This window comes from Aotus nancymaae, unplaced genomic scaffold (assembly GCF_030222135.1).
Source record: "Aotus nancymaae isolate 86718 unplaced genomic scaffold, 86718_ANA_hifiasm-v0.15.2.pri h1tg000016l, whole genome shotgun sequence".
NCBI lineage: Eukaryota > Metazoa > Chordata > Mammalia > Primates > Aotidae > Aotus > Aotus nancymaae.
Genome location: NW_026988428.1, coordinates 16,186,711 through 16,203,677, shown reverse-complemented (window position 1 = coordinate 16,203,677; position 16,967 = coordinate 16,186,711). Strand labels below are relative to the sequence as shown.

The 16,967-nt window shown below is 30.6% G+C and overlaps 1 protein-coding gene across 1 annotated transcript in view; it reads left to right on the top strand.

Annotated features, from left to right (window-relative positions):
* The window catches only part of LRRIQ1 (leucine rich repeats and IQ motif containing 1), a 219,348-nt gene that overhangs the window by 190,397 nt on the left and 11,984 nt on the right, over positions 1-16,967 (top strand). The window contains exon 26 of the mRNA XM_012442102.3: positions 8,756-8,876. Coding sequence (XP_012297525.2) covers positions 8,756-8,876 — 121 coding nt within the window. The remainder of the gene's footprint in view (positions 1-8,755; positions 8,877-16,967) is intronic.

Genomic DNA, 16,967 nt, shown 5'->3' with positions numbered 1-16,967 from the left:
ACAGAGATGATGCCTAAATGGGCAAGTGTATGTGAAGAGATGCCAGATGAGAGGAATGAAAATGAAAATTAAGATGTCTTATGGCTATATCAATCAAATGACAAAAATTAGAAAACTGGATAATGCAAAGGGATGTCACCAATGTGGAAATTCTTATGTACAGTTGCTCAAAGTAGAAGCTGGTACAGTCATTCTGGAAAGAAACTTGTTAGTGTTTATTAAAGTAGGTATTTGAATACCCTATTAGTCTACAAGCCCATTCTTGGAGGAAAAAAAGATACATATTTTTGGATACACACACACACACACACACACACATATATATGTACACACACACACATACATATACATACACATACACATATATTTTGGTATATATATATTTCTGGAGATATATATATCTTTTTTTTTTTTTTTTTTTTTTTTTTTTTTTTTTTGAGACGGAGTTTCGCTCTTGATACCCAGGCTGGAGCGCAATGGCGCGATCTCGGCTCACCGCAATCTCCGCTTCCTGGGTTCAGGCAATTCTCCTGCCTCAGCCTCCTGAGTAGCTGGGATTACAGGCACGCGCCACTGTGCCCAGCTAATTTTTTGTATTAGTAGAGACGGGGTTTCACCATGTTGACCAGGATGGTCTCGATCTCTTGACCTCGTGATCCACCCGCCTCGGCCTCCCAAAGTGCTGGGATTACAGGCTTGAGCCACCGCGCCCGGCCATATATATCTTTTTAATGTGAATATATTTCTGGAGATATATATATATGTATGTATATATGTGTGCATATACATGTGTGTGTTTGTGTGTGTATATATATATGTATATATCCAGATTATTTTAAATACAGACATCAAAGAATATATACCAAGAAGTTTGTTGCCATATTATTAATACACATTTAGAGGCAAATTAAGAACTTTTTAATATTAAAGAAATGAATAATTGATTGGATATATATTATAGAACACAATTCAGGAGGCAAGAGGAACAAATTAAAACCAGGCAGAAAATGGATATATTTAAATGATACTGAGTTTAAAAATTAATAATACCAATTAATAAATGCCAATTAATAAAATTAATACCAATTAATAAAAATAAAAATTAATACAAATTTATTTGTGGTCTTAATTGTTTCTGCTTTAGGCTGTGACATATTCATTGGTATCAGATCAGTACTTCTGAAGAAAAATTTTTTTATAAAACCTGGATAAAATAAATCAAACAACTATTTTATAAGATGGGAAACAGGCAGTACAGGACTATGATCACTGAGATAAAAGAAACACATGAATTCCACAGTCACTTCAGGTAACAGCTTGGAAACACTTTCTGGACTGCAGCAGAGGGAAGAGAAGCCCAAAGAGAGCTCAGTAGTTTCTCTGAGTTGAAAAGAAAGAGAGAAAGGAGTGTTCAGAATTGCTGAGATAGCTGGTATTTACAGGGTAAAATACTAGAGGGTTGCAAAAAATGGCATAGTGGTCTCCTTAAGTCTTTTGGCCAAATACTAAGCTCTGTATATAGTGTACTATGAGATTCATTGAGATCCAGAAGAGAACAGCTACCCGAAATATCTGAACTGAAAAGAAACTCTAGAGACCATCCAAAACTGTGAAACATTGGAGTTCTTACCTGCTACAGAGGAGAATGTCCCAGACATTTAGTTAAGACCATGTAAAGTTAAATTTTAGGAAGGGGTGACTCTAGCCCTGGATTAAAAACTCCTCTAGATCTAAAATAGTAAAACTTAAATATAAGCCTCAAAAAGACCATGTTAATCAACAACTGAATCAACTGCCTGCCAGAATAAAAACTAACAGAGTTTAAAGGATGCTAACAAAATAAATCTGAGGATTCAGCAAATGAAATTACGGTGTCCAGTGTGCAGTAAAAAGCTGCTAATCCTTCAAAGCAGCAGGAAAATGAGGCTTGTAAGAAAAAAAAAACATCACTGTAACCAAATCAAGTAACCTTTTTAAGATTCTTGCCTGCAAATTATAACTTCTATTGTAAATACATTCAGAGATTTAAATGTTGAGGAAACAGATGGAAATCTTAATAGAGAAAAGAAACTTTAAAAAATAATAAAATAGAAAATATAGAAATGAAAACTATTTCACTTTAATTGAAAAAAATTGATGGCTGGACTTAATAAATTACACATTTCAGAAGAAAAGTGTACTTAGAAACAAAGCAAGATAAACTCTCCAAAGTGGAGCAGAGAGAGAAAAATAACTTAAAAAAAAAACACAAAGTTGGAGTGCTCTGTCAGACAATAGGAAGCAAGCTAATAAATACATAGTTGAATTTCCAGAAAAGAGACTAGAGATGAAAGAAACGTGTGAAACTAATCACTGAAAATATTTAAAATTTGGTGAGAAATATGAGACGACCGATTCAAAAAGTTCAACGCAAAAATTACACCTATGCATATCAAACTGCTATGTGCATTAAAAAAATTACAGCTATGTAATCAAACTGCTGAAAACCATTATGAAAGAAAAAAAATTTAAAGCAGCTAAATTATATATAATGTACAGGGGACTGTTTGTAAGGATTATGTTTCACTTTCCGTCATAAATATTGACATCCAGCATAAAGCAGAAGAACATATTCAATGCGCTGAAAGAAGAAAAGTCAACCTTCAATTCTATATCTAGTAAAAATAGAATTTTAATTTACCACATTAGCATTAAAAGGAGAAAAATTATTATCTCAATATATGCAGAAAATTTTTACCACAAATTCAAAGGAATTATGGTAAAAATTTGTAGAAAATTAGGACTAGGAGAAACTTTCTTTACTTAATAATACTTAGTGGTTAAAGGCCCAATGTTTTGTACCTAATATCAGGAACAGGACAAGAAAATCTGACTGGAAAAGACCATCTGATTTTCACAGATGACATCAACTTGTACATAAAAGTCTTAAGAAATCCCCACAGTTGTTAGACATAATAAATGAATTTACCCAAGGCCACACAATAAAGATTAATTTAAAATATACTACATTTCTATATATTAGCAATAAACTTTAAAAATTAAATTTAAAATGTTCATTCATGACAGTATCAAAAAATGTAAAACATTTAAAAGTAAATGTTTACATTGAAATGCACAAGCCATCTACACTGATAATTGCAAAGCACTGCTTTAAAAAATTTCAGAGACATATCACATTTGTAAATAATTTGAAAAAGTCAAATTGTAAGAAGTCAATTCTCTCCAAATATTCTGTAGATTCAAAGCAATCCCAGTAAGATTTTTAGTAGAAATATATACACTGGTATTAAACTGTGTATGGAAATGCAAAGGACCTAGAATAGCAAATGGAATCTTGAAAAAAGAAGAGTAAGACTCATGCTACCCTAAATTCAAGACTTGCTGCCAATACCCAGTAATAAAGACTGTTACTTATGCATATATATATTTGTGCATATATATCTGTATATACATTTATGTATATATATTTATATATGTGTTAAGATACAAGACTCTATCAATGGAAAGAATAGGGAGTCCAGAAAAATATCCATACTTATAAGGTCAATTTATTTTCTATAAAGTACGAAACCAATTTAAGGGGAGAAAGGATAACCCTTTTTATACATAGTGCTGGACAACTAGATAACTACATGAAAAAAGAACCTCGACTCCTACTTCTCATCTTATGAAAAATGAATTTAAGATGAATTATGAGCCTAAATATAAAAGCCAAAATTATAAAATGTATTGAAGAGGGCTGGCACGGTGGCACATACTTGTAATATCAGCACTTTGGGCGGCCCAAGTGGGTGTATCACTCCAGGCAAGGAGTTGGGGACCAGCCTGGCCAACAAGGCGAAACCCCACCTCTACCAAAAATACAAAAATTAGCTGGTCATGGTGGCACATGCCTGTAATCCCAGCTACTCAGGAGTCTGAGACATGAGAATCCTTTGAATCAGGGAAGCAGAGTTTGCAGTGAGCTGAGGTCACACCACCTGCACTCCCAGCCTGGGCAACAGAGGCGAAGCCTGACTCCAAAAGAAGTAAAATAAAATAAAATAAATAAAAAATAAAACTTAGTGAAGAAAACAGAAAGATATATCCACAAACCTGGCAGAGGCAAAGAACCTAAACCAAAAAAAGTTACAAATCAATTGTATTTCATATTTAAAAGCATTTACCCTTAAGAAGACACAATTCAGAAAATAAAAAGAAATGAAAAGTCAAACCACATAATCAGAGAAGTATTTATATTCTCTTTCTGTCATACAGAAATGAAAAAGTGTTCACTTAGGAAAATAATTAAAGCCACTATGTAATGCCATTCTACACATATTAGAGTGGTTAAAGTAAAAAATACTGAAATTACCAAGTGTTGACAAGTACGCAGAGCAACTGGATCTCTCAGGAATTGCTGGTGAAAATGGCACAACCACTCTGGAGAAAAAAAAAAACATTATAAGCTTGTAAAGACTTTGGTACCTTCAGAAGCTTTATAAGTTTCTTATAAAGTTAAATATACTGTTAACATATGACCTAATGATTATGATCCTGAGCATCTTTTCTAGAGAAGTGAACTTTATTCAAACAAAAACTGTACATAGATTTTCGTAGCAGTGTTATTTGTGATAGCCAAAACTTAACACAGCCCAAATCTCATTGAATGGGTAAAAGACTAAAGAAATGATGGTATATACATGCAATGGATATACAACACACCAACAAAAAGCAAAAAAGTAAGAATGCTTTTGACATATACAAAAATTTCCGTAGATCTCAAGAACATTATGTTGAGTTAAAAAGGGCTAATCTCAAAAGATTACATGCTATGTGATGTCATTAATATAACATCCTTAAAATCACCTAACTATAGTAATAGAGAACACGTGATTAGTTGCCATGCTTAGGTTGAGGATAGGATATGACTATAAAGGAGAACAAGAGAGTTTCTTTGGGAAGATGAAACCAATTTTTGTCCTAATTGTGATGATACATGAATCTATACATACTAATGCAATACATAATCTGTACATATATGTATACATATGATAAAATATAGAACTGCAAAAAAGAAAAAAAATAGTGCATGTGAAAACTAGTGAAGTCCTAATAAGGTCCGTAGTTTAGTAATAATATTGATATAGTGTCAGTTTTCTAGTTTTGTTGATCATGATGTGGCTATGTGAAATGTCATTGAGGCATGCTGGGTGTAGGGTGCATAGGGAAGTCAGTGCTATTTTTTTGTGACTTCTATGGGAATTTAAAAATTCTATGGGAGTTGAACTTCATGTTTAAGGTCTTTGCACTTTACTGCATGCACATTATGTCTTTTAAACATTTAAAGTGACTTCCCTACCCACATATGTTATATAACAAGACATCTGTCTTATTATATATAAGAAAAAGAGTTTGTGCAAAGATGATGTATTACTAATTTGGGAGTATACATAATTTATTTTCTTTACATAAAATTAAAAAGCTTTTAAAATCATTCATATGTCTAGATATATTACAAATAATTATGTGGTATATATATATATATAGTATATATCATAATTTTGCCATAATTTGAAAAATATTCTAACAGTTAAAATAAATGAACTAAATCTAGATCTCATATATATAATATACAGTGAAAAAAGCAAGTCACAGAAAAATATATCATTTATGTTAATTTTGAAAAAATACTCAAATATTTAATACATATGTAGAAAAACAAAATAGCATGTAAGGGGACTTCATCTTTATAAAACTTGCTTTCTCTCTTTAAAGAAATATCTGGGTAATAACTTCATAGATAGTTGTTATTATGTGTGCTGTTTTGTATATCTTCACTTCCAAAAAGACAATATTTTTAAAATTAAAATTAATATGTAATAAAATCTTTTTTATGAAGAAAATGTAGACGAGGAGGAAATCCCTCTTCTTTAATATATGAGAATCTCTTTTTTAATTAAGTTGCCAAAGTTGGAGGTGAATTAGAATCCAAACGGTTGGAAAGTCCTGTCCCAAAATGTGCATCTCTCATTTAATTGTGATAATATAGTTGGGGGCAGGGGCTGCAGACCTTGTAGGTAGGGCTATAAAAGAGATCTGTTCTGAAAACAAAGACCTAAAAGAATTTTGCAAAGTCCAGTCTAATAAGTATTTGCCATTAAGTTGTATGTGAGAAAATTCTTATCTGACATTAACTTGAGACTGTTTATTATATTATAGCCAAAGAAAATATTGCAGTATTTTAGAATCCAGCATAACTTTTTATAGACTAAAGGTTGAACGTGTGATTAGTTCTTTTCAGTTTTTTTTTTTTTTTTTTTAAGTTGGTGCTCCATATCCATGGGTTCTATGTTCACGGATTCAACCAATTGTGGATTGAAAATATTCAACAAACAAAAAATAACAATACAACAATAAAAATGATGCAAATAAAAAAGCAATACAGCATAAAAACTATAAAGCATTTACATCTAGTTAGGTATTAGAAGTAATCAGAGATTATCTCAAGTATAAGGGAGGATATGCATAGGTTATATGCAAATAATTCTCCATTTTAAATAAGGGACTTGAGCATCCATGGATTTTGTTATATGTGGAAATCCCGGAATGAATCCCTACAAATACTGAGGGACAACTGTAAATACATTTTATATGATATTGAAAAAATCTGTATATTCTTTAAAATTTCTCTTTTTTTTTTAATAGTAAGCAGAGAGTGGTGTTTAGTTGGGAAGTCAGTGTTTTCAAAAATAATATCTAAATATTACTGCATATGGGCTGTGCCAGATTCTCTGAAAGACATCTAACTAGCCCATTTATGAAATTTCTAGGTTTGCTTTTAAGCTTCTAAATGGCATCATTTTGAAGCCATATGTTTCTGATAATTTTACTTCTAAAGTTGATTTCCTATGTAATATGACCAAATTAGTAACTGACACTAGTTATTTTCTACTTTGGAAGAAATCATCTTTGGATGTTAATGACTTAGATGATGATAAAATTTTTGGAAGGTGTTTATTTACAAATGTTTCCTTGACTGTAGGTTTTGTCTTATTTCAGAAAGAGTGGGAATTCTACTTTCTTAATAGGTGTAGTGAAATTATGTCATTACATTTAAATAAATAAACCTCATTTTAAAATATTAAGGCTTATAGTCATAAAGCCTCTTTAGTCTGCAGGAGGATCCCTTATGGGGTTCAAATGTTTTATTTTTTTTTGTTATTTAAGTAGTCTCACCATAATTGTGGTGTTGCTTTGATATTTACCCTAAATATTTGACTGGTTATTTTTAAGATTTACCATTGATTGAGCTATTCTAATGAGCTATTCTAATATTAGACATGTACTCTTATATACTATTGAAATACATTTCAAAAATAATGTATAACTCATACAAATCACAAGTGTAAATTCGAAGCCAACTTTTATTTATTTTATTTTAAAGTTTTCTACTAAGGTTTTTGACAATGTAATTATATCACTTAGCCAGTTACATTTAAAAATGATTGACATTATAGAATGGGTTATATTCTGAACTCAGCAAGAGTAGTACTTGCTTACTTAAAAATAGTATGTGAGGCATTACATATGTAAATTAGTTCACTTTAGCCACTGTGTATTTATATTTTAATACATCATGTTTTACATGATACATATATACAATTTTTGTCAATTACGACCAAATCGGGGAAAATATAAATAGATTTGGAAAAATATAAGTATGTTAAATAAATGAAAGTTTATATGTTTAAGAGTAGAAAGAAGGTGGGAGGGGATGAAAGGGTGAAGGGCAAATATCTCAATTTTAAAGAGGATAATTTTTGGATTCTAGTTCCTTGAGTCTTTGTAGCTCATCATATGGTGACAGCTTTTTAACCACAGTGGTGGTTTTATGCTTTTATTTTGCTATGTTTAAGTTTTCTTAACATCAAACATTAAGAACAATGCTTTTTCACAGGATTTCAAGCATAGTGTGGTTTTGGTTAAATCCCAGCTACTTTGAAGCTGCTTTGCTACCCCTCATGGCATTTCCCCCCATTTCAGAACTGAATCCTAATATATCTTTATGTAATGATATTCAACATTATGTACAACAATGTTTTATAGGTAAGAAGCAATTAATTTTGACTCTTAGATTCCGTCTAAGTAATAAAAGTTCAAAGGCAATTTGAGATAATTTAATTTTTATGTTCATTAAATAATGCCCTGAAATATCTATATATTTATAATTATCCCCATATTAGACTTAAATGTAATATTTAATATTGATAATGGTTGTAATGAGAAGATAAAGATTGTCTGTAGCTTTATAGTATGCAAGTATGGGATGAAAGGCATTTCAGAGAATTTTATTGATAAGACTAATACATATAACTGGCAACATATAAATATTGCAAAAAATAACCAGATATGACATGTCTAACATTCAATTAAGAATTAAATAATATACTTGGCAAATAAATAATGTTAAGCTCTTTAAAGTTTCATCAGCTACCTTTGAGATTAATTTTCATCAAAATTACTGTACTAAAATGTTTTCTTTTGTTGTACAGACTCAAATAGCAATCCTCAATTTTATAATCGACTCTTATTTGCAAAAAATGCTTTGACATAGTGCATTTGTTCTGCCTGGGCAGCAATAAAGGATTGTGGTATCATTTTGAAGAAGGTTGTTTGACAGAGCCTGTTTGTTTATTTGGGGTAATGTGAGCTGCATTCAGAAAATGCCATATTTTGTTTCATGATTGTATACATTCTCTTCCATTGCTCCCAGGCAAGACTTGTAAGCAGAGAAGACACGGATTTAGACCTTTTTTCCATGACCAGTGGAAATGCTTTGTCTGTGAACAGAGAAAAAAAAAATCAGGCACACAGACACTCAGCAGGATCTTCAAGTAAGTTGTGGTTTCCTTCAGAATTAATTTAGAAATCACAAATGAATTGATGGAACCTAATGCCAACAAGCATTCTTTTACAGATAGGGGGTAGGATGCCAGCAACTTGAACTGCCCAAAAATGTGTATTTAAATTTTTTCTTTCTTTACATGTCCTCTTTTGATATAAACAAAATTAAATTATTTCTGAAATTAACTGCATCAGTTTTTATTTTAATTGTATTCTGGGAATCAATATCTCCTGCCCCCCCATGCCCTATGAATCATATTGAATTCTTTGATAATTTAATTCTAAAATAATTTTTAGACTAATTGTAACATGTTAGATTTATATATGAAGGTAGTGTATTTTGGCCTTTTGCCATTGAGATTTAATAGACACTGTATGTAAAGTTAATTTTCAAAGGAAATATTTGTAAATAGAAGAGCTTTAGATAATATTATATTGTCAAAAACATGCTTTCAAAAACTATTTCCATTGGATAGGTGAGAGTTTGATTCTGTCTATTAATAATGACTATATATTCATAAACCTGTCACACACAACTATTACCTTTACTTTGGTGTGTAATATATATTAAATATATAATATATGTATATGACATATATAGAGAGAGAATATAGAAATGGTTTCAACAAAAATTATATTGCAATTATTAACTGAAAAAATGTAAACATTTAAAAATTATCTATATCTTGTGGTATTTCAGGAGACTAGAGAGTAATATCTTTCAAAGTCCTTATTTAACCCTAGAGATTTTAAGACACCTTCTAAGATGTTACAACACATTAGTATAAAAGATGTTTTGCTTCACATTACATTTTGTTAATTTCCCCAATGTATAGTGAAACTCAAAAGTTCACACATATTTATACTTAATTATAATTATTGTTATTTTTGAAAAAGTTTTATTACTCATTGGTATTACACACACACACACACAATCAATATTTGATTGAAAGTGAAAAATTCAGTGATCCAGATGGTGCTCTCCAGATAAATGAAAACTTCAAAATCATTCTCTGACTTTCACTTTTCATCCAAGTACTTGGCTTAGATTATAATTATTTGTATTTATTGACACATACAAGTTCATTTTAATAAATTTTAATTTACTTTTGAAATAATAATTTTAATATGCCTAATTTTTAAATATTTTCCAAGTTTCAAAGACCTTAGAGATCTTGAATTTTTCTTATATGATTATAGAATCTGGTCATTGAAATCTTGCCCTAGTCAATATAGTTAAGAAATAAATAATTTAAGTTTAAATTATTCACCAATATAAATATTTTAGTTAACATAATACACTAACTTTATCAAATTTCAAAATCTATATTCCTTTTTGGAATTAATCAACTTGTGTCAATACATATTAATGAATAATGCTAATTTTATGTACTGCATATTACAAACTCATATGATATCACTGTGGAGCATGGTAGGTAAAAAATAAGCAAATTAAGAACAAACACAAAAACAAAAAAATATTGCCTTGTCAATTAGAATTTCAAAACTTCTGTTTATAATATATTACCTCAATATTAAAACATTAAAAGCTCAATAAATCAGCAACTGTTTTCAAATATGCAAGTTTCACCATTCACATCCATGATATTGAATTATAGATTTTAGGGTACAGAGTTCACTTTTAACACATTCTCTAAGAAGCTGAAATAATGCAATTCTCATTGTAATTCCAGCTATTTGTCAACAAATAATATTTTTACGAACACTACTAATCTCTGAATGTGCTTAGTAAGTGACAATTTAAGGCAAACTACTTTAGAAAATGGAATTTTAATTAAATAACAGAATGATTATGAATAAGATACTACTTGTTTAATCACTGTAGTTACTAGTTAACTATAACATCAGTATTATATAATGATAAAGAGTATGGTCTCTGACATCAATTTGGCTGGATTTGAATGAGGACTTAATCTTTAAAATAGGAATGATAATAGAAGTATCTAACTTACAGAGTTGTTGTTGGGATCAAATGGATGCCAGTGAGAGCACAAACTGGTACAAAACAAGTGCTTAGTAAGCATTCTTTATAATTACCAACTATGCATAGTTATAAAAGAAGCATCTATTGGGCTAAGGTATGGAAGTCTCAAGTATCTAGGCACATGGTCTAATTGTTTCAGCTTACAAGAAACCTACTCTTAGTTGCTTAACTGAAATATTTGGCTTAGTCTATCATTCTGTAGAAATCAAAGTCCTTGGGCCTTAGGCCTCCATGGCCCTGGGTCAACCAGTTACAGCTTTGGTATCTCGAAAGCTCTTTTTCTTTTAGCTTCCTCTCGCTCTCAAAACTTATCACCTTATACAGCTATTAATAAAATATTTCTTTTAGCTTTGCAAAGCAAATCTAGAATGCACTTTGTTGACTACAGCTGTAAAACTCTTTTTGAGCCTTTGAACTTTTCTAGATACTTCTTTTTTAGTGTTGTTATAATTTTATAGCATGCATTCTTTGGAATCAGATAAGTTCAGATTTAAAATCCCAGTTCCACCATCACATATGAGTTTTGTGATCTTGGGTAAACTGTTTAACCTCTAACATTAAGTTTACTATCTATAAAATAGGAATAGTAATGTTTATGTCATAGTTTTAGTGAGGAAAAAATGAATAAAATACACATAAAGCATGTGATATATTGCCTTGGGTATTATAAGATCCTGAAGAATAGTACCTGTTGTCTTCATTGTTTGTTTTTGTAGGTTTTGAGATGCTGTTCATCATTATAAAACAACCCCAGAGTAGAATTGTCTTCCTTTTCTGTGTGTCAAATATAAGACCAGGAGGAGTATACTTTTAACATGCTAGCTATCTCAGGAAATACTGTCTTTTCTTAGGGAACTTCCTAAATTTTCTGTCTCTTTTCTGTTAGTCTTTACTATTTCCTTACAAAAGGGCCAAAGCAGTCTTCCGCTATTTAGATTTCTAATCTGTCATATGGTTTACAAAGTAATGTAAGAGATTACATTCTCATTCAAAAATTGCCATTTATAAAATGAACATAGCAAGATATTTACTCATTTATATAATATTTAGGCAAAATATTTGATTTTACTAAATGATTTGGTTGACTCAATTTATTTCCTCATTTAATGCTTATAGTATGCATTGCAATATATAATAATTTTATTGGTAGAGCAACTTATAGCTTTATACATTATCTTTATCTTTTCTCATGCATAATGATTATTTTTCTTTGGCAGCTAACATAAATGAAACTCAGGATTTTAACTAATTTGCATCTCACACAAAAAATTGCAAGGAAGAGCAGCAACTTTAATTCATCTTTTTTTTGTTCCAAATCCAGGGATATATCATCATTTATTATTCTATGAACTGAAACATATAGCTTAGTTAGTAAAATAGTAAACAAAAATTAATATAGTTTTTAATTATTAAATTATCCAAAAGTCATTTATTGAATGCTCACTGCTCCCTGCATACCCATGAGTAGTTTCCAGATGCCTCCTTCTGATTGACTCTGTACTTTCCAGGATATATTCCATTTTCATAGTTGGTTGGGGTTTGAAAACCCACAATACCTCTGTAATAGTGAGTAACCAGACCCTAGTCAAGTTCCTCTTTGGTTATATCTAAACTTATGAAAAATTAGCCCTTTTAATAATGGTATAATTTTCTGAATATGGCAGAAAACGTTCAGAAGAGAAGAATTACAGTGGTCGAATTGACTTAGAAAGACATCTTAAAGATACTATACATTATTCATGCCTAAATGACATTTGGGATTTAAGTAAGGAAAGAGGTAGAAGAAAACCATTTAAAGAAAGGTAAAGAGTAAAATATGAATGTATCTTTGTGGAACATAGAAGAGTCTGTCTGGACCAGAGGTTCCATATACTGAAGTAATGTAAAATAAGGTTGGATTAAAGAGGAAGCCCAGTTTTAAATAAGTTTGAAAGTAAAGTAGAAGACTTGAACTTTCCTATTAATAATAAGTAACAAATGAAGATTTTGAAAAATAAGTGTTTTAGAAACTAATATTTGTTTTAAAAAGTTATTCTGAATCTTTTCTAACATTACATACTTCCTCAAATATATTGAAAGAGTAATTTTATAGCTCTTATAAAAAAATAATGATTTTGGTGATAAAAACTTCAAAATGAAATAGATTGCCAGGAGTCCATGCCTAATACTGTTTACAGGTTAAGGGACTAAGGATAGCAGCTAAAGCAAAAGTAGATTCCAAGGATAGATATTGAGGTTTATTTCAAGTAGAATAAGCACATTTCAATAATATAATTTTAAACTTGCAAATCAAGAAGGTAGCATGTTGTATATTTATCTATGTACATATATTCATATGTGCACATGTATATGAATATCTAATTTGTGCATAGCTGGAAATATATATGTGTGTGTGCACATGTGTGTGTGTATGTGTGTGTGTAACATGCATAATGCCACACTGTGTGAACTCAAGAATTATCAATTGCATGTATTTGTGTATTATTATATAAGCCACACATCATAATAAGTAAGCTGTTACCTGCCTACAATGTGCAAATCACTTCTACAAGCCTTTAAGAAAGTATAAAGATGAATTGTATGTGCCTAACACATATCAGGCACTTACATTAAGTGAATAAGTGAATATATGAGCCTTTGTTGCTACTCTCCTATATCATGTATTCATATCACTTTATTTTTCAATGGATACTGTTTTCTACAAAAACAAAGAGAAACATTTTTTTTAACATTCATGGACTTCTTTCCAAACTGTATATATGAGATTTAGACTGATAAATTTTTACAGATTATTAGAGTAAAGTTGTCAAATATAAAGTAGAATGTTCTATGATGAAATTTAATCAACATGAAGATGAAATTTTGAAAGGCTTGGCTTATATCAGAGAGGAAAATCTGTCTTAAAAGCCCTAAACAGACTTTCTTTAAAATTCCATTGTCAATAATAATGTTGTACTAATATTTTGTGTTTATTGATTCTTCTTCTCGGCTAGAATGTATGCTGCAGGAAGGCAGGGAATTTAATTAAGCATTCTAGGTACCAGGAACAATTCCCTGCCACATGTTCTAATATATATATATATATATGATGGATGGATGGATAGATGGATGGATGGATGGATGGATGGATGGATGGATGGATGGATTGATGGATGAGTGAATATGGTCATCCTTTAGATACATCAAATGTAGGAAAGTATCGGACATTTTCTTGCTTCATAGTAAGAGGAAGGCTTTACTGACAAAGAAGCAAGGTAGAAGACCGCCTGTTTAGTAGACATTCAACATCTATCATAGCTTTTCAGAGCTTTGCAAAATCCTGGCATTTGTAAGCATTAAAAAATATAATCAATCAATATGTTAAATGTGTCATTTCAGATGAAGTTTTCAAATAACAATCAGAAGATGCAAGTTTCCATAGATCTAGCCTATATGAAGCTAATCCTGTAATTTCTTCATTCAAAAATATTTATGAGCCAGGTTCAATGGCTCATGCCTATAATCCCAGCAATTTGGGAGGTTGAAGTGGGAGAATTGCTTGAGCCTAGGACTTTGAGACCAGCCTGGACAACATAGTGGGACCCTTACTCTACAAAAAATCCGAAAATTATCCAGATGTGTTTCTGTGTGCCTGTAGTCCCAGCTACTCAGGAGGCTGAGGTGGGAGATTGATTGAGCTCAGGAGATTGAGTCCTCAGTGAGCTATGATCACACCACTGCACTTCAGCCTGGGCAACAGAGCAAGGCTCTGCTGCTAAGAAGCAATAAATACAATAAATAGATAAAGAACATATATATGCCTTAAATTACGATTTTCTGAATATAATAATTTTCACATGTGTATGTGTTTGAATTATAAGTGTATTTGTGAAGAACATCTTTATGAAAAGTAATTTGGATTCAATTTTCTTCTCTTTAAAAGAAATTCACAGCTTGGACTAAATGAAGTCCAAGTATTATTTATTTACAGCATTTTACTGTAGAAAGTGTGTTTGAGGGAAATTGAAGAAAAACATAAGGCCTAAAATTGTCAAGAAAGCATGTTCCATCCTTCTTTTTCTCTTTCTTCTAAGTTTTAGAAGTTTATAAACTGGAAATAGCCTATAAAACTGTATCATTAACTAGGAAAACCTATTAACTAGGGAATGACTAATAAAGTATAATATAGCTCTCATTAAACTGGAATTATGAGGTAAAGAGCAGTAAAGGATGATTAATATGCTGATTGAATTTTTAAACATGGTAAGTGTGGTATTGATAAGAATATGTGTTTAGAGATTGGACAGTCTCATTTATAGTCCTTGTTGGCTCTTTCTCAGCTTGTTTGTGAACTTAGTTAAATCATTTGGAACTCATGTAAATTTAGCAGGTAAAGGCAGCCTGGCATAGTGGAAAGAAATTTGGAGTAGATAAGATCTAAATTTCAATTTTGTTACTTACATATATGATATTTGTAAACTTGAATAGGATATTTGAGGTCTTATTTGTCCATTAAGAGAATGTTATGGTAAAATTAGATAAATATATATGTGTATTTTGGACTCATGAGAAGAGGGGCAGAAAACAAAAATAGATATAGAGGAGATTAAGAGTCCTTCTAGCTTTCAAATTCCATAATTCTGCAACTAGAACAGTACAACTTTGTATACAACAATTTCTCAAATAAAAAGCAACAGAAACTATCATTTCTGATATTTTTTCAGTATGAAAATCATGCTTGCAACTCAGACTTTTCTTGGTGCCATAATACTTCTAAATGATTCTAATATTAAACATTGTTTAAATTGTCTCTAATTATTTTGGCTAAGCACAATCAGTTGAAGGGGGGAAAAATATTTTCTTTAAATGGTTTTAAAGTAAAGATCAGAAGACTCCATTATCTGAGAGAAATTACAGCTATTTTATAAAATCAAACTGAATTTCAGAATGCTAAAACTCATATTAAAACCTGTAACTTCTACTGAAATAATCTAAGAATTTTCTACCATAAATATTTAGAAATTAATTTTCAATGTGCCAATCCATGTTCAAAGAGAAAGAAAAAAAGTAGTTTTCTATTGAGAAACCAGTCCCCATCTCATAGGATGGCATTTGAAAATGATCTTTTACTTAATCTATAGCTAGATGTTTACTTAATCCATAGCTAGATGTTTACTTTTTAGGAAAATGTTGTTTGTAATTGAAAATTAAAGATGCTGAAGAAAAAACTAGTTATAGACCTACAGATACAATGTAATTTAATAATTAGATTATTTTGAAGGTGGTTATTAAAGTCTATGAAGTTTTTATACAAGTATGAAGTGTCCTTATGGGAAAAACAAAAGAGTAAGATGCTAGCCAACCATCTTCTTTAAGATAAATTTAAGTTTTACAATTTATGGAATTCTGTGAAAGGTGAACTTGGTTGTAAATCTGTTTAATTCTAATGAAGAATATTAAAGAGTCAGACCTGAAATATCTCCTGAAAAAAAAAGTATATGTTTTGAAGAAAACTGTAGTATATTAATTGACTAAAATTGGAAGGAGACAGAAAAGTTGCAGTTTTGAAGAGAAAGTTAATACTACTTTAAATTTACCCTTAAAAAAAGTATCTTTGAAGTTATATATGGCTGTTTCATTCAACAAACACTTAGTGAGCACTATACTGTAGATATAATTTCAAATTTTATTAAATAAGTTCTAAACACCACCACAGGGCACTCTCTGTACGTTATGATTATACTTAATATAAGTACATGAGGCAGTTTTTTCAAAGTAGAAGTTATTTTCAAAAATAAAAAATCCATTTTAATGCCATTTCAAAAAGAAAACAATATGTCTTACATGAAATAGACTTGTTTTTTTCTCTCTGAAAGCATTAATAATGAACATCATCCAATTAAAAATGTGTAATGCATTGCAGCATTAATTTTTAAAGTTGGAGAACCTACCTCTGTGGTTACGAGTTGTCTCCATTCCTACAGCAAGGAGTGGTTGAGTGAGAAAGGTGTATTCTCCAAAGAAACCCCACTAAACATAAGCACATGGTTTACTGTGGTTTACACTCCTTAGGAATTTATCTTTAGAAAATTACAGT